This window comes from Rhea americana, unplaced genomic scaffold (genome assembly GCF_003343005.1).
Source record: "Rhea americana isolate MKP2758 unplaced genomic scaffold, rheAme1 scaffold_17, whole genome shotgun sequence".
Taxonomy (NCBI): domain Eukaryota; kingdom Metazoa; phylum Chordata; class Aves; order Rheiformes; family Rheidae; genus Rhea; species Rhea americana.
Genome location: NW_028185816.1, coordinates 5,307,957 through 5,335,073, shown reverse-complemented (window position 1 = coordinate 5,335,073; position 27,117 = coordinate 5,307,957). Strand labels below are relative to the sequence as shown.

The 27,117-nt window shown below is 35.8% G+C and overlaps 1 protein-coding gene across 6 annotated transcripts in view; it reads left to right on the top strand.

Moving 5' to 3' along the window:
- Positions 1 to 27,117, top strand: part of GAS2 (growth arrest specific 2) — a 94,498-nt gene that overhangs the window by 11,613 nt on the left and 55,768 nt on the right. For all 6 annotated transcript variants that reach the window (XM_085300898.1, XM_085300899.1, XM_085300895.1 and 3 more), the window contains exons 3-4: positions 6,700 to 6,824; positions 25,734 to 25,875. In XM_085300898.1, the coding sequence (XP_085157024.1) occupies positions 6,700 to 6,824; positions 25,734 to 25,875 (267 nt within the window). The remainder of the gene's footprint in view (positions 1 to 6,699; positions 6,825 to 25,733; positions 25,876 to 27,117) is intronic.

Genomic DNA, 27,117 nt, shown 5'->3' with positions numbered 1-27,117 from the left:
ATAGTSAGTTTTACCAAACTAAAAATAATTAAAAATTTCAACTCATAGATGTTCACATGGGACTTTTTCTGTTGTCATTTTGGAGGAGAATTTGAATGAACATTTTTAAAGGTGGGATTTTTTTTTTTTTTGTGGAAGTTTATTCTGGTGAAATATGGTATCTTTTCTGGCAAAAGCTATATTTGAAACTTTTCAGTGGTATCATGTAATAATAGTTTATATCTGTTACCTTGCATCTGTGTGTTCTGTGTTGCTGTATTTTGCATTTCCTAAGAGGAAGTGTGTTATGAGAGATGTAGGTGATGTATGCAGTAGCAGTACAATGCATTCAAGAACACAGAACCAGAACTTTAGCAGATAGGTAATATCCATTTCAGATTTGATATAGTTGAGTCCTCACCACTGCAAAAGTGGAACTCATTACATCACATCTTTCTGTGGTACTTCCATTTAAAATAATGAAAATTTCAAATACAAAATGCTCTAGGGAATGCCAGAACAAAAATCTAGGGATTCTGACTTTTTAATTCCACTTGAGCACAAAACAGCAATCTAAAGGTTGTTTTTGAATCAGAAGAAGCATATTCCACTAAGGATTTAATATATTGTTTAAAAGTTTTAAACAATGGAGTTCTAGTGAGCCTTTCTAAAACAAATAGAAGCTTGTTTGTAGATCATAACAGAGTTCTCACAGTGACAAGATTAGGAATGAGGTCATTTTTTTAGCAAGAAAGTAGCAACCAGCAGGAGGTTCTGAAATGCCAACTATAATTAAAAATCTGATTTTCATATAGACACTAAACTCTGTGCAGCAGAACTAAATGGATGCAGCCTTCTTTTAATTAAGCTGCATTAAACAAGTGAACCGTGTATGCTTTCCCCCACACCTTCTCACATCCAAGCTGTTCTTTTCTAAGAATTTGTCTATGCAGACTCTAGAAAGAGTTAATTTTAAGAACTGAAATTATAATGATTTGTTAAACTTCATTGAATCCCTGAGTAGACATTGTTATTAATAATTCAAATTTAAATTAAATTAATATACCTGTAAATTAATTAAAGTAAATTAGTATACCTATARATACTTAATTAAACCAAATTTGAGTTTTGAGTACTATCTAATTTAGGTCAGCTTAGGGGCATGGACATGTTGCTGTAGGATAAGTAGTATGAATTTACAGCATATTACTATCTTACTATAGGTATGTATTTATATTCTCTCACTGCTTAGTATCCAAAGGAACATTCAAGGCATTTTATTCTTCTTTCTTTGGGGATAACCTACTTTCCTTTAAGGGTCAGTAGATTTTCATGTGCATTGATGTTTGGATGTCATGGAACAGATAATATTCTGTACATCCATACCCAAGTCTACTCTGTGCTGTAATTTGTATGGCCTCATTCTAAGCTATCCTTATATCAGTTTTTACAAAATAAAACTACTCAATTTATTCTGTAAAGAAAATTAGTGTATATTTTATTTTTATCACGTTGTTTCATGTTTTGTTTCATCAGTATTTTGTTCATTCGTTTGTACTAAGAACCAACGAAGGCAAATGACAGGCAGTCAGTCTGGCCTACTTTTCAAAATCAAATCCGTGCAGATTTTTAATATAATAAAATATTTCAGGCAAAAATGTGGGTTGAAACTTTTTATGTGGCAGTTTGATCAACTGATGGTGTTTTGGAATCCTTTATGGGAAGGCAAATATATCTAGTTAAAGAAGTTAAAATAATGATGATTTTGTACCAGCAAATCCTGGTTTCAGTTCAGAATTGCAATCTGGAAAACATTTWAAAAAAATTGCATATCATGATATGAATGAAGATCTTTGTTATTAGGTAAAAGCTAGGCACCACAACTAGAATTTGACCTTATTTGAGGTGCAGTTTGGAAGACTGAAATGCATGATGTGGCACATCTAAAGAAAATAGCTCTCTAAGAATTTGTAACCRTGAAAACTAAAGAAGCCTTATTTCAACATGGACGTTGTTTTCTAGTAATTGCTGGTAATTTTTACTCATTCTGCTAATTATCCTTGGAACCATGTCAAAGAAGCCCAGAGCTGCTGAGAGGACAGTTTGTCATTACAGCTACATTGCTGAATAGATTTTTAGCTGCCTGTGTTCTGAGTGRCTGGGAAGGGGTATTGCAAATCAAACCAATGTGTCAGATGGGATTGACTCATACTGTATTGTATCATTATAGCATTCCCAAAGTGGGACACCTCAGCAGTGGGGGAGGGTGTGGAGAGGTCATGCTGTTGCTCTCTTACCCTTCCTTCTGCAGAGCTCTGTGCAGCTGGGGCTGGAGATCCTTGCGTTGTGAAGGTTAAGGAGATGTCTTCTTGATCAAAGGTGCTGCAAAACGAATGATAGTTTGCCTGGCCTTGTTTTTAGTATGCATAAAGCCAGTGAAGCACTCTGGAGTGCATCAGCAGTGCAAACAGCTTATTTTGTAAATTATGTATATACTTTGTTTAGTGGAATCTACTTTATGATCCTGAAAACTTCCGTTCCACCATGGGCAAACTTCACRTGGGACTTATCACCATTGGACTGTACTAATCTTCTAGAGGAGGCCAAATGGCAATTTGAAAGCARCTGGGCTTTGCTTTTTGCTGTACTCTCTCATTTTCTCATATGTGTTTGGAGATTGGAAAGGATTAATATCAAGAGGAGTGGACCTCAGCACCAGGTTGTCACTTAGGAGGTGTACTTTCAAGAGTAAAAGAGACATTGTTTCCCCGTTGGCTATTGTATACAGCTCTGAATTTTTGCCACTCTGGAGACTGTGTACCAGATGCAGAAGGCTATCATATTTAACGTGTGGGACCATGAAATAGGCCTGTAAGTATTTGAGATATGCCCTAGCTATGGGAACATGCCTGGGCTCCAAAATTTCAGTATTGCAGCCCCTTTAACAGAGCTGCTTGGGAATTATATGAAAGAAGTTGGGACAGCAGGATGCTGCAGACATTTGAGGCATATAAGGATTGACTGCTTGGATGCAGAAGTGAAGTAGGTTTGGAGAAAAGGAACAGAGTAGAGTATGTTAGGAAAGACATAAAGTTAGGGGAATAAAGGGTGAGAAGTCTTCTGAAGGAAAACTGTTTCTTACATTTGAATAAAAGCAAAACCTGCTTCAGCTCAGTGATCCTGCTGATACTGGTGTTTAAGAGGATTYTGTAATTTTCAGTATCAGTGTGTTCAGCTCAGCCAGTGGAAAATAAAGGCTTCAATATCATTCGAGTATCTCTGAATATCACGACATTCATGGTACTTCCAGAGATTCTACTGACTCTGATGCAACTTTTCATTTAGAAAAGAGACAGTATCATTTTCTTTAATATCAGCCTGCCTTTGGGACTGCTTCTTTGTTGCGTTTCAAGTAAATGTTGGTGTTTCAGTGAGACCCAGTTTTGCATGTGTAAAATCACTGCCTTTTTAAAATTTATTTCTATTATATGTTGTTTGGGGTTTAAATGCTATGCTTTTTGTGAGGATGGGGAGGAATACTTCCACTGATGCCCCAGTATAGTATAAGCCATCCTCCTCCTGATGTATTTCAATTTCACTTGAGTGTAATTTTTCCATTTGTATTTTTTTTCAATGATAGCACAAATGTAATGTTTCACAGTTACTGGAGTTGATCAGCTAGTTATGGGGCTGGAGTAAGGGTCGTGCATTGTAGTCGCTAAACACTGCAGTAACAGAAGACTCAACTAGATTTTTGTACTTTATTTTAGCCTTTGGATCCTTCCACGTTCATTTTGTGATTCTTTCACAGACCTCCCAGTCTGGTTGCATTAGGGTCCGCAGGACTGGGTGGCCTTACAGACAGCAGCCCACAGCTCCCACGTAACAAGCATTCAGGCCTAAACGTGTCCCYTTTTAAGGGGCATCTGATTGCTGTCTTAAGAAAAGATAAACAATGCTGGCAAGGTTGGAGAAAGCCTTTCTATTCCTGTTTTTTGATACTTTTAGTGTTGGTTTTTATTATATATAATGTTATTACCATTCTATAAAAATATTGCAACTGCTTTCTTGTAATTATAGGGGGCATTATACATTTTTAATGGAGTTTAATGTTTTTTCCATACAAATATACAGAGCCTTTTTTTTTCCCCTCAGGCTATGAACATTACTCTCATTTGAATCAATACATTTCAACTGTTAAATRTGTCAGAGTGTCTGTTTTAGCAAAGAAATGCCACCTTTTGGAGCCATAAAATACACTGAATTGAAAGCTGACACCTAATATATTTTTCATTGGATGCAGATGTTCAATGCAAAACTCATTCTTTCAGCTTTCATAAAAGGGGAACAGAACTGAAATACTATGGCTTAATGTACAATATGTAGTGACCGAACTGCTAATGTAATTCAGCATTAAAAATAATGTAAATGTATTGTTAAATGGCAGCAGAAGATAGAAGTGTTTTTCCATATCTGTTTAAAGAGTAAATAGCTTTAAATAGGTTTTAGGTTTCTTCTAARACTTGACCAAGAAAATAACAGCTCTATAAATCATAGGACAGAACAGATAAGTAGAATGTGATTCTTTTACCAGTGCCAAACGTCCTGTGTATCCTTGTGCTTTCCAAAACAAAAATCATTTCCACAGGGTAAAAATATTTGAAATACATTTTTTTAGAAAGAAAATGAATCTATAATAAAATACAATTCTGGATTAAAAAAATTAAGCAATTCCTAGAATATGGTAATTTTTAATTTTTAGCTTTCTGATGGCTTTATGCGTTTTGCCAAAAACACTGGTGGGGCAAAATAGAAAATATTAATAATGAAAAATACACAGACTAGAATAGTGATAGATTTTTAAGGTGATGAGATTGCATTTTTGTATCTGGGGGCTATTATAGGTTAAGTCCTGACCTCAGCTGGATTGGAGGCACAAAAATAAAATGATGTCAGTTGTACACAAACTACCACTGTGATGAATGTTTGCAGCACTGCTACCGCTCTTCTGCCTGCAGAAGTCATTTTGTATCTGGGGCTACAATGTGGGCTCTGTGGCAGAAAGAATTGAGGCAAAAAAAAAAAGGGGGGGGGAGGGGAGAAAAAAATCTTCACATCAAACAGATGTTTTGAAGTAGAAATTATTAGAAAAATCAGGTTTAACTTCAACTGAAAATGTGAGTCTGCTATTGCATCTGAAGATGATTTGCTGCAAAGATGATGTTATCTTAAACTTTGGGCTTAACTGACCAAACTAATAAGACTGGCAAATTTTTGCCCAAAGAATACTGTGCTGATGTTCAAGTATCTAGCAGTTTCCTGACAAGAGTCTAGACCTCTTTTTTGATTMTATTGTTTTCAGAAAGCACTATTGTTTGCAGTATTGACATTGATCTTCATATCACAATATACCAGCAGTATCTTACAGAAGAATAACATTCGTCTTTTACTATCTTCTTCATTTTTCTTGATCTTTTGGTGTTTTTTCTTTTGCTTTTTTGCTGCTTCTTTTGAGTGGAAAAAATAAGTTATACTTTTTGCTATTTTGTCTGCTTTTTGATGAAGAAGTTGTGAACCTGTTCTAATGAGATAAGTGTTCTCTRTTTTCAGACCTCTTACGAAAATTAATTCCTGCAGTCTTTCTAGAAAAAAGATTTACTTGGACCACTGCTTTGTGATCAAAAATCTGTGRCCAAAAAGCATCAACCAGCAGTGGGCAGACTTCTACCTGTTGTTCTGGTTCTTGTAAAGAACTCAGTCTTGAGTAGGAGTGGATGTGGGGATGGGAGAGGGAACCATTCTCACTTAGTTGTTTTTTTTTTCTTTTTTTTTGGCAGTATAGAAAATTGTTACCTTATGAGTGGTGTCCAGCAGCCTATGAAAAATGAGCTCATATTGTTATTCCAGTTCCCAAGTGACATATGTAAATATCATGGAGAGAGTAAAAAGTCCTGTCTTAATAGGAAGAGCAAGAATTAGTCCTTGATGCTGTCTTGACATTGGTAGAAGTTAACAATGTTGGAAAAATACAACTGCTGCTGAAAAAAAGTGTCCACAGAGAAGACAAATTCTTGAGGAGGCATGTGAAAACAGAACAATTTCAACCAAAAATAGATCTATTTATTTTTGTAGTTTGGAAATGCTGTCATAATGGTGGGAGTTTCTTAAAGAATCTAACTTTTCTGAAAAGCTCTTTCAAAGGAGCATTGCAGTCACTTCAGTGTTTTGTCAGCTTTTTGCAGGATCAAGTCTTAAAGTAATTCTAAAAAAAAATCTCCTTTCTTTCTAAACATGATTGGCTACTATGTTAGGAAATAAGCTGCAGTAAAAGTGTTATTGACACTTACACTATAAATAACCACATACTACCGTAAATCATTTGCCGGTTGCACTCTCTTTTAAAACACTATGATAAAAACACTGGTATTACGTAAGTAAAATGAGATATGCAGATCCTTCTACGTTCAAATTGTTTTTCAGGTAATGCATACCCTTCCAAAGAAAGCATTTTTGGGGGATAATTTACTGTAACTGTACCATTAAAGTAGTAGTGATGTTATTCATCAAATATCCTAATAAGTTATTTAGTGAAGGCATATTTCAAATAGTTGTAAAGATTTCTGTTGATTTCAGTGCATTTGGGTCATGTTCTTTTTCTTTACAAATGCAATCTACACTGTTCAGCTTCTTTGCCATGTTAATTTTCTGTTTGCTCTTTAGGTAGAGAAATAACAGCAGAAACATTTATGGAGAAATTGGATAATGGTGCCTTGCTTTGTCGGTTAGCTGAGACCCTGCAGGAGAAATTTAAAGAAAACAGCTTTGAGGCAAACAAGCTTGGCAAAGTAAGTTTTGGTATATGTTCTAGCATGTATGATTGGTATCTGAGGTGTTTAACTGTTCTGGTGCTGAACTTCTTTGAGCAGTTAAGAGGCTTCATTTATGGAAGCTCTGCAAAAGAAGAGGGAGATAACTGTGCTGCATAGCGAAAAAGAATCAAAAATCAGGGTAATTTTTTCTTGAAATTATAATTTCCTTATTTTATACAAAACATTTCATTAAGGAATTAATTRTGACATCCAAGAGAATATTGCATCTGCTGTAAGAAGGCATGTAGCAACAGCTCAGGCATCACTGCATAGTAACACGTCATTTTTAGAAATGTGACTGTTGTCCTCCTGGTTTGTTGTGGACAGTGGAAGCCCTTTCAGTCATTTCAGTGAGTTTTATTTACCTGCTAAAGTATGATTCTACTCTGAAAAGTTCCCATATAGAAACAGCATTGTGGGATTCCAATTTGTAGGGTCATTAAAAGAGAAAAGATAAATTAGGTTGTAGAATTTGACCTGCCTGATGCCATTACCTATCTCAGACCATTAAAAGCATCCTCATATCCTACACTGTTATAAAGATAGTAAAAGATTAAAAAGAATAAAAATAACATGTTACGAGAAAAAAAAAAAAACAAGCATGATCAAAAAGGGCCTGAGAATAGCTGATATTTCTGTAGTATTCCTAGATGTTCTTTGTGCTTCTGATTCCCTTATCTGCCTATTCARTTAGTAAGTTAAAACATCAAACAATTTTCTTCATCCTTGAAACCTTCTGTTTTGCAAATCTGGAATATGAAAATAAAGGAAAACTCCTTCCCTCCCTCCCCACCCCAATTTTTTCATCACCATAACTTAGTGAAGCTAAATGCATGCTATATAGCTAAGAACCAATGATATGCAATGCTGTTTACAGGGGGGAAGCATTGTGTTTTGTAAGGAGGTTACTCAAAAAATGACTTGTAAMTTGTGGAGGATAAGACACTGAATAAGATATAGGAGTGTGATGTGGTAGCTAATGGAGAAAATGTGATCCTTGTATTTATATGCAGGGGGAATATTGAGTAGCTGTGGGAAGTGCCACTTCTGCCATAAACAGCTTTAGTGAGTCCAGTAATAAAATTCTGTAGTTAGTTATGGTGTCTAGAATTTAAAGATCCTGTTGGTGTATTGGAAAGGATTCAAAGACGAGTTATAAGATGATGTGAGATGTGGAAAGCATGATCTTCCAAGAGATGTGTAAGATTTTGCAAAGACCAGATTAAGATCTTGCTTGATTGCAGCCTGCAATACATGGAGAGAAAAAAAATCCTGTTGTGCATTTACCATTTAGACAAATCATTAGAAATAGTTATTAAAAATAGTCATTAGAAATGAAAACTGAAACAGGACAAGTTTGGACTGCAAATAAGGCAAGCAAAAATTACAGTGGAAAAATAAATTTTAGAGCAACTGAATTAGCAGTGTTGTTGATTATTCATCACTTACGTGTTTTAGGGTTCAGAAAAAGAATTGGATGTCTAGCTCAATCAGCAACTTCTGGGTTCATATCCTTTTTATTGTGAAACATTGAACAATTAAAACCAGCTTCAGGTTTTCAAAACTAGAAATTACATTCTTCATACTCATGGCAAATATACCACTAAAATATGTTTGTTCTATATAGAGATAGAAAATAAAGATTTAAAGGATATAGAATAGGAATTACTGAGAAAATCTTTTTTTTTCCCATTAACTATGTATTTTTCCCTTTAGCTTAAATAATTTTCATAGGATAATTTTACTAGGAGAAATAAAAGAATGAAGCAAATGTCCTTTGGGGAAGAAGTTAGTTGACATAGTCAACATTTACATTAATTTAGTTTCGGGGTAACTTTATTAGTCTTAYTGAATTCAGATACATCTTCTGTAAAGCTAAAATGGATAAATACTCAACAAGAGGAAAAAGAACCCAAGAACAGAAAACACAAACTGCATTTACTATTTTTGATGTTCTCRTAACTTGTCTGTAAGAGAAATTAGAGTACTGACAGCCATGTGTCAGCAGCAGCTGCGTAAGTTGTTTTTCTTGGTTCCAGACTCATAATAGCATTGAAGAAGAAATTATCTGGACTGAGGCAGATTTTTGGTTTTGCACCTTCTGTTTTCTTTAAACAGGAAAAAAAAAGGGAAAAGCGAGCTGTAAGAAAGATGAGAAATACAGTCAATCAAGTGAGAAAGTGCAAAACACTCTTAAAGATTGACGTCTCAGAAAATCACGTGCRTTTAACACAGAGTTCTCAGGAATTTTATCTTGGTAATATCTAATAAAGAAGGATTGGTCAACAACTAGAAACTTCTAGTGAATATTCAGAAATTCAAGCAGTATATTTTTATTAGATACCTAACTACTGTGTTTTGGGTTTTTTATTTTGCGTCATTGCAGACTTGTCTGATCAYGGCTTATTTTCAGAGAGCTACCATTTGGAGAGATAAACCAGAAATGTTCCAGTATTTGGTACTTCTGTGTTCTTCCACCGAAAAGAAGCAGAGTTTCTTTCTTGTATTAACTTATGTGGCTGAGAATATGGCCTTCCTAACTTCTATTAGCTAATCCCCTTTTTTGAACCTACATTATATTAGAAGCCAATTAGACATTTGTAATCCTATATGTTGCAATTACTTAGATTTGTTGGTCTTTTATTTTTCAAAATGGYATAATAGGCAATGCAATTAAATGGAAAAATTCTGCCACACTGCTGTTTTCTCAATGTGTATTATTTCATACTTAGTATTGTAAGGATTCAAAGAAATGGCAGAGTAATAGCTGTGTGTCATTGCAGACTATTAGTGAACTATTTATCCTTTCAGATTGTAACTTCCTGTGTAGCAGTCCTAGGCAATAGAACTAATTTACACGTTGGAAAATCTGTCTTGTGGTGCAAAGGAAATTTATAAGAAGATTATACTGCATGAAATTTAGCATAGTAAGAATTCCACAGTCCTCCATTGGATCATTATTGTGCGCTACATTAATAATACACGTGGAATTCTGGAGCCATTTAGCCATTTTTCCATTCACAGGAAAACAGAAACATTATGGTCTTCCACGCAGGTGCCCTACTACAGAGGACTTTATTAGCAGCTGAAAGTTCTGTAGAGTCCAGCCTCTYTTAAAATAGATAACATGAACTTTTATCCATGCATATAATTTTTATTTATTTCTTTCTTTTTAGGCAAAAGCAGACTAATATAAAATGAATGACTGCCAGAATGCTCAGCTTGCAGGCAGTACTAGGCAGCTGAGTGAGGGAGACGGGATAAGTCTGAGGTTATAGATAATAGGAGGGGAAAAAAAAATCTTACTAAGTCCCTCCACAGGCCTGAATTGCTGTTTTCATAAGTGAAGCTTTTCTTCGTAAGTGAGCTGCTTCCTAGATGGCAAGTCTCCATAAAATACTCTGGTGTTAGTTTCCTCTTAATAAGAGGAAGACTATGTATCCTGTTTTGTTATGTACTACCGATGATCCACTTTTATATCTCTTTAGGCCTGTCTATCTTATTTATCAGCTATAGCAACACATCCACGAACACATTAAAAACTAATTTTGCCTATGTTGACTCATCAATTGTACACCGTAATTGCTTAAGGTCACACTGCAACTTTCTACAGTATGGCAGAGATAAAAATCTCATTGAGTCTGAATGAGTTGCTTGTGCAGCAAGTTTCTGTTCAACATCAACACTGCAGTTTGGTTCTTAACAGAACTACATCATCTGATGTTTTACTAGGGAGGAATGAACTTTCTCCGGCTTTCTCAGACATCTTRTATGATCTGTGGGGATCTATGGAGTAGCTTTTTATGGGGAATGACTGAGCAGATTTGGGTTCTCTAGTGTGGAAAGAGATGACGTGGGGGCACATGGTAGAAGTCTATGGAAYAGTGAATAGCAGGTTAGATGTTGACAAACTCTTCTATACAAAAACTAGAGGGCATTAAATGAAATGGTAAGAGCCAAATAAAGAGGGTATTTATTTTTACAGTGGCTGGATACTCCTTGATGATGAGTGTTACTGAGTCTTAAACTTTACCTGGATTCAAGAAAACACTGAATAAAGTAATGGAAGAGAAATCCCATAAAAGTTTAAATACACAGAAACCCCTGTCTAGCCTAAGATGTCCCTATAGCCAAAAATGGTTAGAGCTTGGGAGAGTACTGAGGGATGTAACATGTGTTTACTATGGTCTTAGTCTTCCCTAGATACCTGCTTACAGTCAGTCTGGGCTAGATGGACTTTGGCTGACCCAGACGGGTCATTTGTGTTCTGTAGGTTATTGTAGGTTATTGCTTCTTGGGGCTAAATACCTTGCTGTTTGTGCAGATTGACAAGTCTATCTTCACAATAGTCAAACTTTAGAGAAATTATTTTAAATCAAGTGCATAGTTTTTATTCTATATATAAATCAAATAAAATTGCCCACTCAGGGATGAATCCCAACAGCTAAATATAGCACCCGAGTCAGATTCTTCTTTGGTATCTGTATCCAGGGCAGTGATGCATGGTTGGCAGCACCATAGTTTGGCAGCCTTTGGTACCATTTACACAGTCTCTGTTCATTGCCCTTCTGAGCTCAATGCCCTAATAGGTACTTTTAGATGTCATATTGGATACTCTGAATGCATCCTTTGCGTCTAGTTCCATAGCCCTGTGGGGTTAGATTTGCTAATCACTCAGGAGTAGATTGTTAAATCTTTTTGCATTTCTAAACATTTGAGTTTCTAAAGATGAAGAATTTAACAGTTGTTAAATTCTATTAGGTGCTAGGTTCTTTCTCAAATCTCAGAAGACTTTTTTTTTTTTTTTAATTCTGAGGCAGCTAAATCTTGTCTCAACGCTTGATAGTTCTGAAAATACAGTTGGTATATCTGATCCTTTGCTTCAAACAGACAAAACTTCATGGTGTTTGTGAGAATATGAGTAGGGAGTGCGGTATTAGGCTATTATGAATGTATGATACATTCTTTGAGAAGAATCCCCTCCCTCTTTTTGGAGATATTTACAGTATTAAGTGAATCATAATCATGTGCATCTATAAAGTGAGTAGGAGCTGACCGATAGCAAGCTTAATAAATGCTGGATATAGTAGTAAGTTGCTGGAACTACCAGTGTTGCTGCTAATTAATCTACTGTCTAGAAACTACAGACTTATTATTATAGCAGAAATTATTTCATACCAGTGATTCATGTCACAGGATGCCATTTTGTAATTTTCTCCTATTGGCTGGATTTCATCTTCATGCTCTCCTGGCAATATTTTACTTTTCCTGACAGATAGTTAATTTGAGAATTTCACAGCTGTACAAACAAATTTAAAGCATCAAGGCATATATGGTATGCACAGAGTCCACATTTGCTTGGGCTTAGTTTAGTAAGACCATTAATTAAGATTTTAAAATAAACATAAATAAAGTGTGTTAATAGTTATCACCATTTAATGGACAGGGCATAGTGGTCTGCCCACCATACTTGAACCTGAATATATATTTTTGAATATTCCACTGAAAACAATGTTTTCATAGCAAATAAAGGAAAACAGATTGAAACTGAATCATTCTTTTTTTCCAGGTTCTCAGAGGTTAATCAGATTAAACTGAGCTCAGATCTCTTTTAGAAATACTCTTGAATAATGAAACTGAATCTAAAATTAAATCTCATTTCAGAAAGCCAGGATCTAGATTTGGCATGGCCTATTTAAAAAAAAAAAAAAAAAAGGGAGGGGGGGCAAGTACAAAATAAATCCAGATGCAAATATTTCTTAAATCTTAGCATACTTAAATCAAATATGTGTTTAACTTTATTTTTTCCAATGGTAGCTGAGATTAAGATGATTTAAGAAGATCAAATTGAACATGCACTGAAATAAAACTACTGTGTATAACACTGAATAAATTTTGCCTTTGGATGTGCATGTGTGCTTTCATTGGACTTGTCTATGAAAACAGTCATTAATGCATAGATACGTGAATATGTTTGCTAACCTCAAGAGATTTTGTCTATCTCTTAGCTGTACTCCTAGTATCTGTAGCATGTTTTGCAGCTGTTCCATATCTAAAGCTTTCACTTATTCCTTGGAAATACATCTAGTGAGTAAGATACCTGGTAGGTGCAGATCACTGTTACAGCATTGTACTCTCTGGAATTATGAGGTTTTTGGCCAAGTGAGTGCACTGTATGTACTTGGAGAGTTACACAAGAGATCTAAACTGAAATTTGAGTTGGAGGGTTTTTTGCCCTTAGTTAAGCTCCAGTATTGAAGTTGGGTCTCAAACTCAAAGCAGTTCATCACTTTAGAACAAACTACATGTTTTCAGTTATGTAATTTTCAAAATCTTTTTTTTTTTTTCCTAAAGAGAATTATGTATCTAGTCAAGTAGTAACTAAATCCTGGAAATTACAAGACTCAAGTATCCAAGGACTTCACTTAAATTCTCTCAATATTGAAAGAAGGGAGTAGTAGCTAAAGATCAAAATCATAGAATTGGAGACCTAAGTTCATTTTCCGTTTCAACTATAAGCTTATTTGCTTTTGGGAAAATACATTTCTATCCTTTCATTTCCCACATCTATAACCTGGGAATACTGTTCATGCTACACTATTGCTTTGAGGCTTAATTTGTGAACATTGTATAGTGCTTTGAGACCTTCTCATAATAGGTGCCAGACTAYATTGTTATCCCATTTGCCAACTTGTGGCAAGTATTGGGTAGCTTCTATTATGAGAATTCCTTCAAAGAGCTTTGTGTCAGCTTTCCAACAGGGCCACAAGCAGATGTAGTAAATCTAGCACTCCTGTGTTAGACAGTCTAGACTATTGATTCAAGATTTAACTCATTTCCCAGGCCGGTGGGAGTCAGGAGAGAGTAACACCTTTGGAGCTGCTCTAAYGTTTTGTGAGAATAAAAGATGTGTTTATTCTTGTTCTGTCTTTTCAATTGGTAGGTTAAATGACAAAAATTAGTGTGCTAATGTAACCTTCATCTATAAGTAATCTAKAAAATGGAGATGTGTACAGATACTGCTAAATTACTATTTTTCGTTACAGAAGACAGTACACAAATCTGACAAATTATAGAGGATAAGGATGTAATAGCTGATGCCTGTATATTTTTCGCCTGAAGTGATCAAATTAGGAAGAGAACTAGGAGAACAATTTTTCAAGGAAACTAGATTGGCTGGTGTACAAGAAGTCAGACTGTGCTTGATGTGATTCTAAAACTCAGTAGCTGGTTTAAGGCATAACTAAACCTGAGAAAAGTCAGAAAGACCACAATATTTTTGAAAGGTCTTTAAAAGTGAGGAGAATAGTAAAAAATTCTTTGGGCGAGGTGTACAGTTTCTAAATAAACAGTAAAGCTATTTGAACTTCCCTGACTGGAACTGCCAAAATATAGTTGTGCAATGAAATTATTTAAAATATTAAAATGCAGAAGTAGAGGCAAATCAGGTAACTTTTTTTCCCTTGGGAAAACAAAACTCTAATGAAATCATTCTTCTCAATGACTGATTGAATTGCTGTGCAATGAAAATCAGTAAATTTATAATTTCATTTCAATAAGTCTTTCTGAAATGTAATACTTTTCAAACTTACTGCCATGAACTATTCCCAGTTTGGAATACGAAGCTGACTGTTTTCTAAACAGGATCAGATAGGTATGCTTATAGTGACAATATCCATGGATGCAACAGAGAGAATCTCTCTCATATATATTTTTAATTTGGAAAGGATATACGTTTTCATGCCTCAAGGTATAATTCACCTCAGAATGGAAAGTGCTAAGTATACTTTTTTTTCATTCGGCAGTCTTTTATCTTTGTCCTCCTCAAAGTATCTTCCTTTGAAGTACATGGATCTAGCTCCTCTTACACCCTGGATGGGCAAGCTGGACCTCTGAACTGATCAACATAGCAGTGGTGTGGGGAGGTGGGGGTTGGTTCTTTTTTTTTTCTTTTTTCTTTTAAGCTACAGGCTTCAGATTCTCAAGATTATCTGCGTCCTGTGAACAGAATGTATTCAGATTAAATACAGTATCCTGTAAGCTTGATGCCCTGAGTCCGTCTGCCCAGTATAAAGATTCCTCAGCTACCACTGATCYAACCAGATAACTCTGCATGGCACAGGAAAGCATTGGGTGGCATTAGCAGGTGTTTTCTACCCTTAGCTGGGTTCAGGTGCTCTCTGTTAGTCCAATGAAAAATTGTATGCATGTAGTTATGCTATGATGAGATTCTGTCTGGTTTGTGGCAGCACCTTGGTTGTCTCTGCGCTTAGATCTTCTGAAGATTTTGGTTTTGCAGTTAATATTCATGGAACCTATTACTAATCCTATGGAGTATAGGTATTATCTTCAGCTACTGGGGAGGAGGGAGTAAGACATGGTCTTTTTGTGTATTAATCTTTATTAATATTATGGCTACAAGAGGAAAAGAAGAATCTTGTGAAGTGACTCACAAGTGCTAATTCACCTGGAAAGAATTATTCTTGCAAGACTGAAGCTGTTTGTTAGAGAATTCCTTGTACCTTCTTCAGTCATGTCAATAGCGTGCTGAGCTCATGTTCGTTCAGACGACTGGATTATTACCAGGTTTTTGACAGTTATTGTAAGATTTGCCTGCAAAAGGTGATGTGGACTTACTGGTGATCAAACCCTGTAAGTCTCAGGAAATAATTTTTATGAAGGTTGTTTCCCCCTCTCCCACCCCCAAAAAAGAGGGATGGTAGAGTGTTGTTCCTCCTACCAGACCATAACAGGAGATTTCTGAAGAAATTTAGGATATTCTGTGATCGCCTGCTTGGCACCTTCCGGATGAGTAGGTTGAAGTGCTACTTATAAACTTCTAAGTGTAGTCAGTACATATAAACCATGCATACAACCTTGGAAAGAGCACTGAGACATCACGTCTCTCTGGGATCACTGTTTTTGTTCCTGGAAAAGCAGGGTTTGCTCTCTTCATTGGCTGTGGCGTTTTGTCCTCCAAGTGAACTGTTTGGTGCTCATGTCTGCAAAGCTGAGGTAGGGATTATACTGCCTGCCTCTCCACCGCTGTTTGACCTCGCAGAAAAACTCAAAATCTGCATCTCAACATAATCATTGAAAAAGCCGTTGGGATTTGAGCTGCTTGTAAACTTCTACTTTTGAGAATAGCCTGAGGGTTCGAACTGCAAGTCAGATCAAGAAAAGAGCTTGACTTCTAAAAGAACTTGATTTCTAATAATATCATTTAACTAAAACGCATATCTGAATTTACATTTTTTTCATAGGTACTTAATTAATATCGTTCTTGTATGGAATACTAATCCTGGGACTCTTCATAAAATTCCTACTGAAACTGGAAATCTTCATAAGATACTACCATTATTCCAGTCTAGATGTTACATATTTTCTCAGAGGGATACATATACAGCTATTTTTTAAATTTGCTGATAGAAATTATGGATTTTACCTCTTATATGAAATGAATTGCAACATTACTGTTATGTGTTTTGTTAAGTCTTTAAAGCAACCTATAACTTTCCGACAGATCCTTATATAGGACTTTTTATTCAGATTATTATGAAATAATCTGAAACAGGAATATAAGATTAGAWATTTAAATGCAAGTTAGCACACATTTTAAATTCTTGATTAAAATATAATTTGGACTACATGCTGTTTTTGGCTTAATTTTTCATTTCTTGGTTCAGACTTAGTGTTAGCAGTTTGAAGTGAATAATGAATAAGCAAGAACTACAGAGTTTGGTCCTTTTATTAATAATGATTTTTGGGCCTGAAAACAGGGGGGGTAAAACTTCTGAAAGAACAGAAATAGCAAATATACTGCCCTGAGTAATGACTGCAGTGCAGGAGAGTACGTTAGTTAGACTTTGAAGCATAGACACTAATTTCTGTATAGCATAATTGTGTCTAATGAGTTTATTTGAATAAACATGTAGTTGGGTGTATATACGTGATCCATTGTACCATTTTGGACCAATTTACCTATACAATAAAGCTTTGTTCATAACTTTAGAGATTGTTTTAAGGCTGGTTTGGAAATTTGGCTATATAGATTAACATTCCGATGTGTTTTTCAAATCATGGAAATTTTTAGATTATACGCCAGCTTAGAATTCCCAGGACTCTAGCAGTTTCCTTGTGGTTTCTAATTGGAAAACTCGCAGAAATTCAGAGGCTTTATCATAAAGGCAAAGATGTAATTTTTCTTAAAAATGAACATACAAGGACTTTGGAGAGTCATACTTCCCTGCGGTGAACTACATGTGAAATTCTCTGAGTGTTTTCGKCATCTGCATAAAAATCATGTCTTTTTAAACATCTGGAAATCTAGAAAGCAAACAGATAAAGCAACTGGAAAAAAAATCTGTCTGGCTTTAGACTGCGTAGATCTTTATCTCAGTTGTCCTTGACACTTGGCTCATGTTAGGTAAAGCGCCATTTGGAACTAATCTTGTAGGAAGTGCTGAGACCCTCCTTTCTCCTTCCCCCCTGCCTTGCGATCTTTCAAAAGATCACAAAGCACGAGACTGACCACTGAGAGAAAAAGGGAAGGAGAGGAGATGTAACTATAATATGGCAGTATAYCCAGTGTAACAGTACTTACATCTAGAAATTTGAATAGGTAGGTTCTCACAGTTGTTATTGAGACTGTGAGTGAAAAGCTGTCCTTGTATAATTCCGTAAATCACAGAAATACTTGAAATAATGGAATTGTGCTGATTGGAATGATWGAGTTCAATCAGTATGCATACTGTAAATGGAAGCATGGAAGCCTTTTTTGATAGGAAACATTAGAAACTAATGTATTTTGATGACTTACAGCTATTCAGACTGAAAATTTCTAAGCATTGTCATGGCCTTCACTTGGACTTTTCTGGAATAATGAGGGGGAAAAAAGTGATTTTTTAATTTCTGAGACTAAAATAATTTGTTTTTGCCAAAGTTTAATATTATTCATATTTAACTTCATTTCCAGAGAATCATCATCTCCACTTCAAAGACATGATATTTATTAAGAAATTTTCCAGGGTCAAAAAATTACCTTTTGAAAGGTATCCCATAAAAATCCACTTAGATTTGACCAATTTATATCTCATAGAAAAATTACTGCCCGTATGTACAGTTGGAATGCTTATTTCCAGGCCATGCTGCATGGTTATGAAATAGTCACAAATGATTTATTTAAATGCAGTTCTCCTGTTTTTGCCCATAAATTGCAGTATGAAAGAGTGAAATTCAGAAGATAATATTCTTCAGCTTCAGGTAACTGTACATTGATTCTGTTCTGGTTCTTGTTATTGGAGAAAACCTCAGCTCCATTCTGTTCTAACTGGGTATTATCTGGGAAACCTATTGTCAACTGTCAACTTAAAAAAAAATCCCACTAAAARTATAAATTCTGGAAAACAAAGATCTAAAGGCAATGGTCAAAACRTTTATTGGAGAGGAAGGAATTACTAGATCCCAGGCTTTGCCTCTTGCGTTTGTTTTCAGAAGCACTGCAAAGTGATCTAGCCATGACTGACTTTAGTCTCTCTGTCTCAATTTCTCTGGTTATAAAATTTTAATAAATTTGTTTTCTTTTTCATATCTATTTAGATTGTAGTCTCTCTCTTTAGAAATTATCTTACTGTGTTTAGGGGGAAAAAAAAGAAAGGAAAAGAAGTCCTTTGATTTTGTTTTTGGCCTACTGGCATTCTCACAAAGTAGATAAGTAAAAGTAATGGCTTTTAATCTGCAGGGCATGGATCCCTGGAGTTTGTGAATTACTTCTAAAAGGCCTTTGAAAGGCAATTAAGAAAAGCGAGCTTGTCAGTAGGCTTAGATATGTTATACAGATGTCTGGGAATTTTGGAAGCCAACATATGGACCTCCCTAAAACGCTAAACTATAGTGACTGAATTCTGTTCTCGGTTATGGAAATTTAGTGGGCAAGAACAGGGTCTGAGGTCTGTTTAAATGGRCCCTTTGTTGCCAGGTTGTCTCACCTACTCTCTGATGGAAAATTGCTAATTGTTGATCTCTGTGTTATCCAGCTGCCCAGTAGCCAGCCCATCATAGGAACCCTTTTTGTTCATTCACAGTGTGTCCTACATGTTTCCACCTTTTATTTCTCTTCCTGGATATTTCTAAGTTCTATTCAATTACCGAATATCTGATGTATCTTAAATATAAATTGATTCCATGTCCTATTTCACTTAGCCTTTCCTTTTGCTTTAATTTAGWTAGATGTTACTACTTGGACAAACATCCGGATTTTTGCCTCCGTACACTGAAACAGAAAAGCCCCTTGATTCCATTTTAAGTTGATCTTTTTTTTYGATAATCATATGTGTTTAAGCTAGTGAATGAGCTTGTGCCTTGCCAGTTTGTGATGCTACTTCCTTCTGGATATTTCTGTTGASTGGTGCAATACTACCGAAGTATGTAAATTGAATCATCTCTTATATTCCTTGGCTTTCTAACACCCTGTTAGAGCTCTGAGTTGCTGGGGTTTGTTTTTCTCATAACTAATTACTAGCGCTGTCCTTTTGGAATGCTCACCAACGTTTTCATTTCTTTTTGCATAATCACTAAGCTGTTACTCTAAGGAGTTATGCCAAGGGCATAATCTTAGCTTCTRAAACTGTATTGTTGTTAAATTAAGCTTATCCAGCTACACTTCCTCCCAAGAAGTAAAAGCTAATACCACACGGAAGAAGTAAGAGAATGCAATCTATCTGGATACTATCATTATGGCTAAACCTTTCACTTAGGTTTGTATTTATTTTAGTGTTGTACCCTGTACCTTAATATAAAGCCCTCATTTTGTTAATTACCTTTGTTGGCATATCATAAATCTGTTAGATATTCCAGAGTGATCATAAATGCTTTCTTAGAATCAAGTAAGTTGATGAGTGGTTTTTGGCTTTTGATGAGATGTTCAGCGCTTGTGTGGGGTGAAAAATCTGGTCAAAACGTGGTCTTTAAACTTGAAATCCAACCTGTTCTTCCATCTTCCAGAATGACATCTCTTTGCAGTACTTAATGATAGTGCAAAGACTATGTTTCACTGAAAGATGTGTAATGTTTCTTCAGTTGTTGTATTTACTGAAGAACATTTTCTTTGTAGCAAGTGCAATATCATTTTTTCATTGGTCTGGAAGCTGGTTTTGGTCCTGTCTTTTTTTGACAGGTTTGGTGATTTTTATTGGTAATTCTCTAAAGCCTTCAAAATTTCCATGTAAAGTTTTTGTTTTTTAAATTTTCTTGAGTATTAACTTTTATTTCGTCTTTGGGAGGGCTGATGGGCATTGTATTTTTTTTCCTTAAGTTTTTTTTTTTGTGATAGGAGGTGTCTTGGTTCCCTGCATCCATTTTCCATAGGTATTTAGTACATTCTTTTGATTGTTGGTCTGCTTGTTGTATTTGGAAAGTACTCGGTTCCATGGTAGGTGGGGAAGAGAGAGACAGAACCAAGTCCAGCTTGTCAAAGAGTAAATTGCCCTAGCAGATAGTACCATTTCATTTATTGTCCAGTTTGTACTTAGCAATATTTGATGACATGGCTATTCGCTACATCTGAATGTAGGCACTGCAAAGCAGCCTGAAATCAACTTAGTTATCTTTTGCTAAAGAGAACGTCTGGGACAACGCTTCTGTGATTTATGAACAGAATCTGAAACATTTGAGGAGAATTGTTGAAGAATTAAGAATAGCAACTGTCACTCTGCAATGAGTTAAATTTAGTAGCTCGATAAGAGCTTCTTTCTTGTGGAAAGAAACTTCAGTTCACTTATGTTTAACAAATTAATGAAAGACAAGGAGAAAAATCATTTACAGAGAGAATTGTGGTAAAACTTCTGTTTTGTGTTCTCCATCCTAGAGTTAGTTCAGTGATTACAAAGAGGAGGAGGAGTTTTATAATACTATTGGAACAAAATAAAGGAAACATTTAAAAAAGTAAAGAATATCTCAGTGGCCAGTGGCAAACTTAAAGGCAAACTGGTAAAAAGTTGTGGAAGTGATACATGTTATGTCTAGCTGATATACTTAAATTTCGCTGTGAATTTATTATATGTATGTAGCACTGAATAGTTGCTTGAGGCACACTAATGCGGTCAGGTACTACAGTGTCCATTTCACTCTTATTTTTGCTGTTTTGGTTAATGTAGGTCATCAGACCATAAAAGAATATTTTCAAAGGCGTACCTAGTAAATTGTAACCCACTTCCATAATGAACAATCTTTTTAGTTTGTACTCTAGTGATAAAGACTAATCAAAAAGTTGTCAAATCTTCTGTTGAAAGGGGGGGTATGATTGGTAGTCTTAAAAATATATTTCAAGTCTGCTATAAAAGCTTTTTTTTTTTTTTTTTTTTCCTCTCTTTTAACATGTATTTGTGGACCTCCATTTTGGAGGGAGGAGAAAAAGTACAGAAGTTTCTTTTCTCATGTAATTTCAGAGCATCAGTGTAGGAGAGTCCCTTTTGGGTTAGAAGTGAACCTGACAGCATTTTTCCAGGATGGCGTCATGTGTTTCACTCACGCTTTCACATCCTGCATTAAACCACATGCATGCACATCAACAAGACAAGATTGTAAAAGGAGTGTAACTGGGGAACTGTTTTCATGATATTTGATAGGAGTAATTGCGGGCACTGCTGTTTCAAAGCAACTGTGGTTATACTATACTATGTCAACAAAAATCACTTTTGCCATATGGAAACCTAATTACTTCAGAATGATCTGTTAGAAAGCACTTTCGAGATATTCAGACCATTTGTACAAATCAGTAAAGAATATTTATTTGTGTGTGAAATGTTTCTTAAATAAGAACTTTCATGCCTCATAGGCTGAGCATTACAGTGATAGTTTTGAAAATATTAAAAAATAGACTTCTATTTAAAAAGTGATAGGAAAATTTATTAGGTGATAAGAAAATAGGAGAATTTCCTTATGATTTCTATGATCTGCTGGATTATACTGTTGTTGAATCAAGGAATTTTGGAGTTTTTGAGTGAGGGGTTATTTTTTGCTGTTTTCTTCAGCAAAACYCTAAGATTCTGGAAAATGAGGTGATATATAAGATGCCATATAGTAGTGACATCATATAATGCTGGAGATAATTGTCTGTCTAATACCTACTCCATAAAATGATTTCAAGTATTTTTTGATACTGTACTTTTCTGTCCAGTACATGCCTTGCTTTTACATGTAGGTGTTTGTTTTTTGAGTTGTTCAAGATACCTGTTAATCAGATATTTCGTCTGTGTCACTATAAACTAGAGAATATCACAGACTGACTAGTTAAGGCATGATAGTTCTGTACCTGCTATTCTTTCTGTATCTGCTATTATTTACTTCTAGTACGTGTTACCACACAAATGTACTTTCTAAAGATACTGCAGTCTTTGCTATGGTAACAGAAATTTTACTAGCTCTGTGAATATCTAAGCTTCACAGTGAAGTTAGGTGCACTGCCAGTTTAAAGGCTAAGTTGTCAAGGTATAGATATACAACTTACGGATATCCTGATAAATAAATGATGTTTTAGATAGTTTATTTACTGACACTACCTGCATGTGACTGACACATTAATCATCTGTTCTGAATTGCTTTTTTTGAAAGCGCTTCTCTTTTCAGTTATACTTATATACCCAAATCAGAAGGTAGAAAACATTTAAAACCAGATTTATTCAGATGTTATTGATACCGGAGAACGATCATGCCCTAGGGGAAAACTACAGAAAGTTCTGTATTCCGGTGAGGCCACTGCCTTCCCAACAGCCCTCGTAAGAATGTCAGCATACGTTCTCCTGAGTATCACATCAGCTCTAGCTATTGCTGAGAGCATCTATTCCAGGTAGCATCTCCTGGCCTGCAGGTRAAATGGTGCAGATTGACTCACACCTGGTGTGCTCAGGATTGAGTGGAGCAGCTTGATCATGTCCCCACAGGGCCCATGTCCTTGGAGATCCAACTGGCACCCTCCAGCTATATAGTACAACATATTATTTATTTATTTATTACAGTTCAATTTTTCAGAAACAAAGTGAGGGTTTTATCACAGACTTCCCAAACTTCATTAATATCCTTAGCATGACGTTCAAGGATAGAGGTTGCTTGTCATGGGATGTGGCATGACAGAATAGTTTGAAGGGWCAGAATCAGTTGGGCTGATTCTGTTGGAGAACTGAGTGTAAGGARACAAACTTAGCATGGTTTCACCCATAATGCCCAGAGAGCTATTCCTCGAGTTGCAATGTTTTTGTCTTAGATGGGACTGGCTTGTTTGCTCCGAAGAGAGCCAGAGAGTAAATTTACACGTATGGACTGTGGAAAATAAAAGAAATATGAATGCAGGAGTGAATTGAGAACCTACATTGTTTTGACAGGGCATGTATGCTTTCAGAGGAGAAGTAACTGTAGTTTTGTCTCTTACATACTCTCTGAAGTAGCTTATGCGCAAACTTGCAAGTGCAGGAGTACTGGAGATATCTACTGTCATCTTGTTCTCGTCACTGTGCTGCTAATGTGTTACAACGTCATCCAAGATTTGTGCTTTAAATTGAACGTAATTGTTTTAAAATGGCAAAGAATATAGATTTGCCAGATAAAATCTGTTTGGTCTTCTTGCATAGACCCTTAACTCAATTGGCCTGATATTAGTGTATCAGGTGATATAACGTGGTCTGTCCAGAGTTGCAGGTGATCCAAAAGAGTTTCATTGCTTTTGCCTTTAATGGAGTTAAAACAATTCTTAGCTGCCAGTAATTTGGTTCTGTGAGAATATAAGTATGTTGTACATAGAGCGYATGTTTTATGTAGTGAGATTAAGATACAGTGCTATCAAATAGCAACTCTTTGAATCTACTAACTAGTTAGCATTAATTTAACTGGCAATATATTTCTGAAGGGATTGATTCTGCCCAAATATTGTAAAGCACAGAATAGTTGCTGTCAGGACCCAAGGCATCAAAAGGCATTAACTGACCAGCCTCACCTACAGCTTTTGCCCATTTCCCAGGAAGTCCATTTAACCTCAGCCCTGTTTCTGGCCAGAGCTTCAGAGTAGGTAGCCCTGTCTCTGGCCCTGTTTTCCTGCTGTCCTAACTTGCTGGCTGGGCTTCATGGCTGGAGCCTCCACTCAAGTTGAGCCTTGACTCCTGGACTTCCTGGAGGGACCTGGACCAGACTCATCACCTTGTCTTCGGTGATTGCCACTGGACAGTTGCCAAAGCCTGTTACCATTGTCAGTGCTGCATTACACGGCTACTGTGGGACTGAGCCTTGGGGGGTGAAGGCACTGCTCCTGCCTCTGCTGCGGTCATCCTTGGCTTCTGGCTCATCTTCTCTTTCGGAATGAGCCGAAATTTTGCTAATGCTGGTGATAGCCAGTTTAACATCCTATGCTAGATATTTATGTTCTACACTAGAGGAAAAAAAAGTCAGGTTAGGCCTATGTACATCATTGTGGAAATTATTTTGAAGAAAAAAAACTTTCATAAAACATTTTTTTTGTAAGAGTTTAGAAGAAAATCATGAAACAAAATCCCTCTTATTTTGACCGCTTTTCTCTGAATGCAGACTCACTCAGGCAGGCTGCCRCAGGACTTTGAGTGACTCCTCTTAACAAAAGTGGATGTTCTTTTCAGCAGCTTACTAGTTTTCTCCACAGCCCAATTAAATTCTCCTGATTAAGGATATAGGAGGGGGCAAAACTGGACCAGTGCTTCATTACTTTTTTTTGTGAGCGTGTATGTATTCTGCAGTTACATTGCCACTTATCTCTGTCTAATATAAAACCATAAATCTTTCTAAACAGTCTAAGTGCTGAAATTAATATGCCACCGGCAGCTGCAATAAGGGGACACTTGCTTTTTCTTTTTTTCCCCTCCCATGTTTCCAAGATTTTTAGACTGTTAAAACTGAATTTTGGATATAATCTAGGACCTAACAGAGAGACAATTTTGAGTTTCCTACCCCTTAGGTGACTTACTATTGACTAACTACTGATTACAGAGGAGAAGCAAATGTTTCATAAATCAGCGTAATAGAAAAGCAGCACACTTAAATCAACGTAGGATCTGAATTTCTCCATAGTTTGGAGGTTTAAAAAGTTATGGAGTAACAATATTTCATGTTTTTTCTTCCTTTTGGTTGTGGATAACAGCTATTTTTCATGCGAGGAAAACAAACCTCAGCTGAAAACTGAATCCTAGAGCATTCTTTGTATGTTTCTGTACAACATACTGGAAAATGTGGAAGCAAAATACAAGGAAAAAAATTGCTGTAGTAATTATTCTGTTTGGATTAGATTCTGATATGTGTTATATCAGTAGCAACTCCTCTGATGTCAAAGTTATGTAAATAGAACTAATCTTGTATAAGTGAGATGAGAGTCTGGTTCTGTGTTAGACCTTGATCTTATATCTGCTGGATTACATTTCTGTGTTTTGCTTAAGGGAGTTGTGTGCTGTTAGATGGAAGACAATGGCATTTCTGAAATGTTTACAATGCTTAAGACTCAGGCTCATGTAGCTTTACACCCTTTACAAAACTAGAGGAAAATTTTCAAAACTATGTGATTTGCTCTTAATGGAGACCTGAAACTAGACTTCATGTGTAATTTTAGGAAATTTCAGTTCCTAGTCTGAAGTCTTTCTAATTTTATATATCCTCAAATTTGGAAAAAGTTGCTAATATTAGCATCAGATTTAAACTTGTGGTTAACAAACCTTTGATTTCTCTTCTTGTTCTTTGCTTGGAATTCTTTCATAACAAGGGAATATATTGATGGCTCTGTATTCATCCACCTATGCAAAATCTGCATATTGATTTCATAATACTTATGTATAAATGTTATGCTAGCAGGTATCTAAATAGAGAGCTTTTGTTTTTCAGACCTTACCAGTACGGAAGATTCCATGCAAAGCCAATGCTCCTTCAGGGTCTTTTTTTGCACGAGACAACACAGCAAACTTCTTATCTTGGTGCAGAGATGTAGGGGTGGATGATACCTGCCTGTTTGAATCAGAAGGTTTGGGTATGTATTTGTTAATGTATTAGTTGACATTATAAAGAATTTTGCTTTTTTATTTTCCCCTGAGAGGGAGAATGGCTCCTTTAGTAGATCCTGCCTCTGAATCTGACCCTTATCTGGCTCTGTCAATTTTGATCCTTATCTGAAACATGAACAGATAAAGTATACATTTTTAAAAATAATTTAAGCCAAATTTATGTGGAACTTAAACAGGATAAAAATCTTGCAATGATCTCTTGCACACAGAGGATTTTCCACCCTACTCTCACTTTTTGATCAGCAGAACACCATGGAATGCTGCTCCTTAGTTCAGTGAAAAAGACAGTCTTTCTGTTTCAGGAGAGTAGCCTACAGTTGTGTTGATGTTGGCTGCAGACACTTAGTGTTTACAGATTCACTGGGCTGCTTGGAAAGGGAGGAAACATGAGATTTTTCTCTGCATCTATATTGACCTTTTCTCCAGCTGATTCCGTGTGCAACTCAGGATAATTATTATCCAATGTTTTTGCTTCAGGGTGCTCTGTCAAAAGAATTGGACTATTTAGGAAATCATCATTCTAATAGCACATATTCTTCATGATTTTTACTCTTCTCCTTTCAAAGGAAAATTTAGGACTCCTACCTCAAGACTGTAATTCAACTGAATATCATGAAATGAAGAGAATCAATTGTTTGTTTGTTATCTGAGCTCAGATAAAAGTGTTGTGATGATAGACAATTCAGTTTGTATGGAGGTTAAATGAACATGCTGTACTGTATCAAGACACTTCTTTGTTGTATTACTCAAAAGATCTTTTACTCTCCAACTGAAGTTATCTGTGTTGCAGCTGATCTATTCCCCCCCTTTTTTTTTTACAGTCTTGCTTTATTTGCGCTGTTTCTTGTGAAGCAATTTTTTTCGCTTGTCTGTTACTTTATCCTTTGAGTGTTTTTCTTTTTTCTTTTTTCAAATTAAATGAAGCTGTTTTATTTCTCCAGGAGAAAAATCTTGGCAGAGAAGAACTTAGTATCACAAAACTGGCAAACAGTATTGAGGACATATGAATCGCTCTATTCTGTTAATTGAATCCTCAAGATAAAATTATTCTAGCACACGGTAAATCATATTGAAGACAGGCAACGATTGTATTTCCAAAGATATGAAATGATGGAGAACTGCAACATTACCTATGACAAGGAACATTGCAAACACAAGAAGGGAGCAGGAGACAGACCTGCCATACCGATTTTAGAGAGGGATCTATC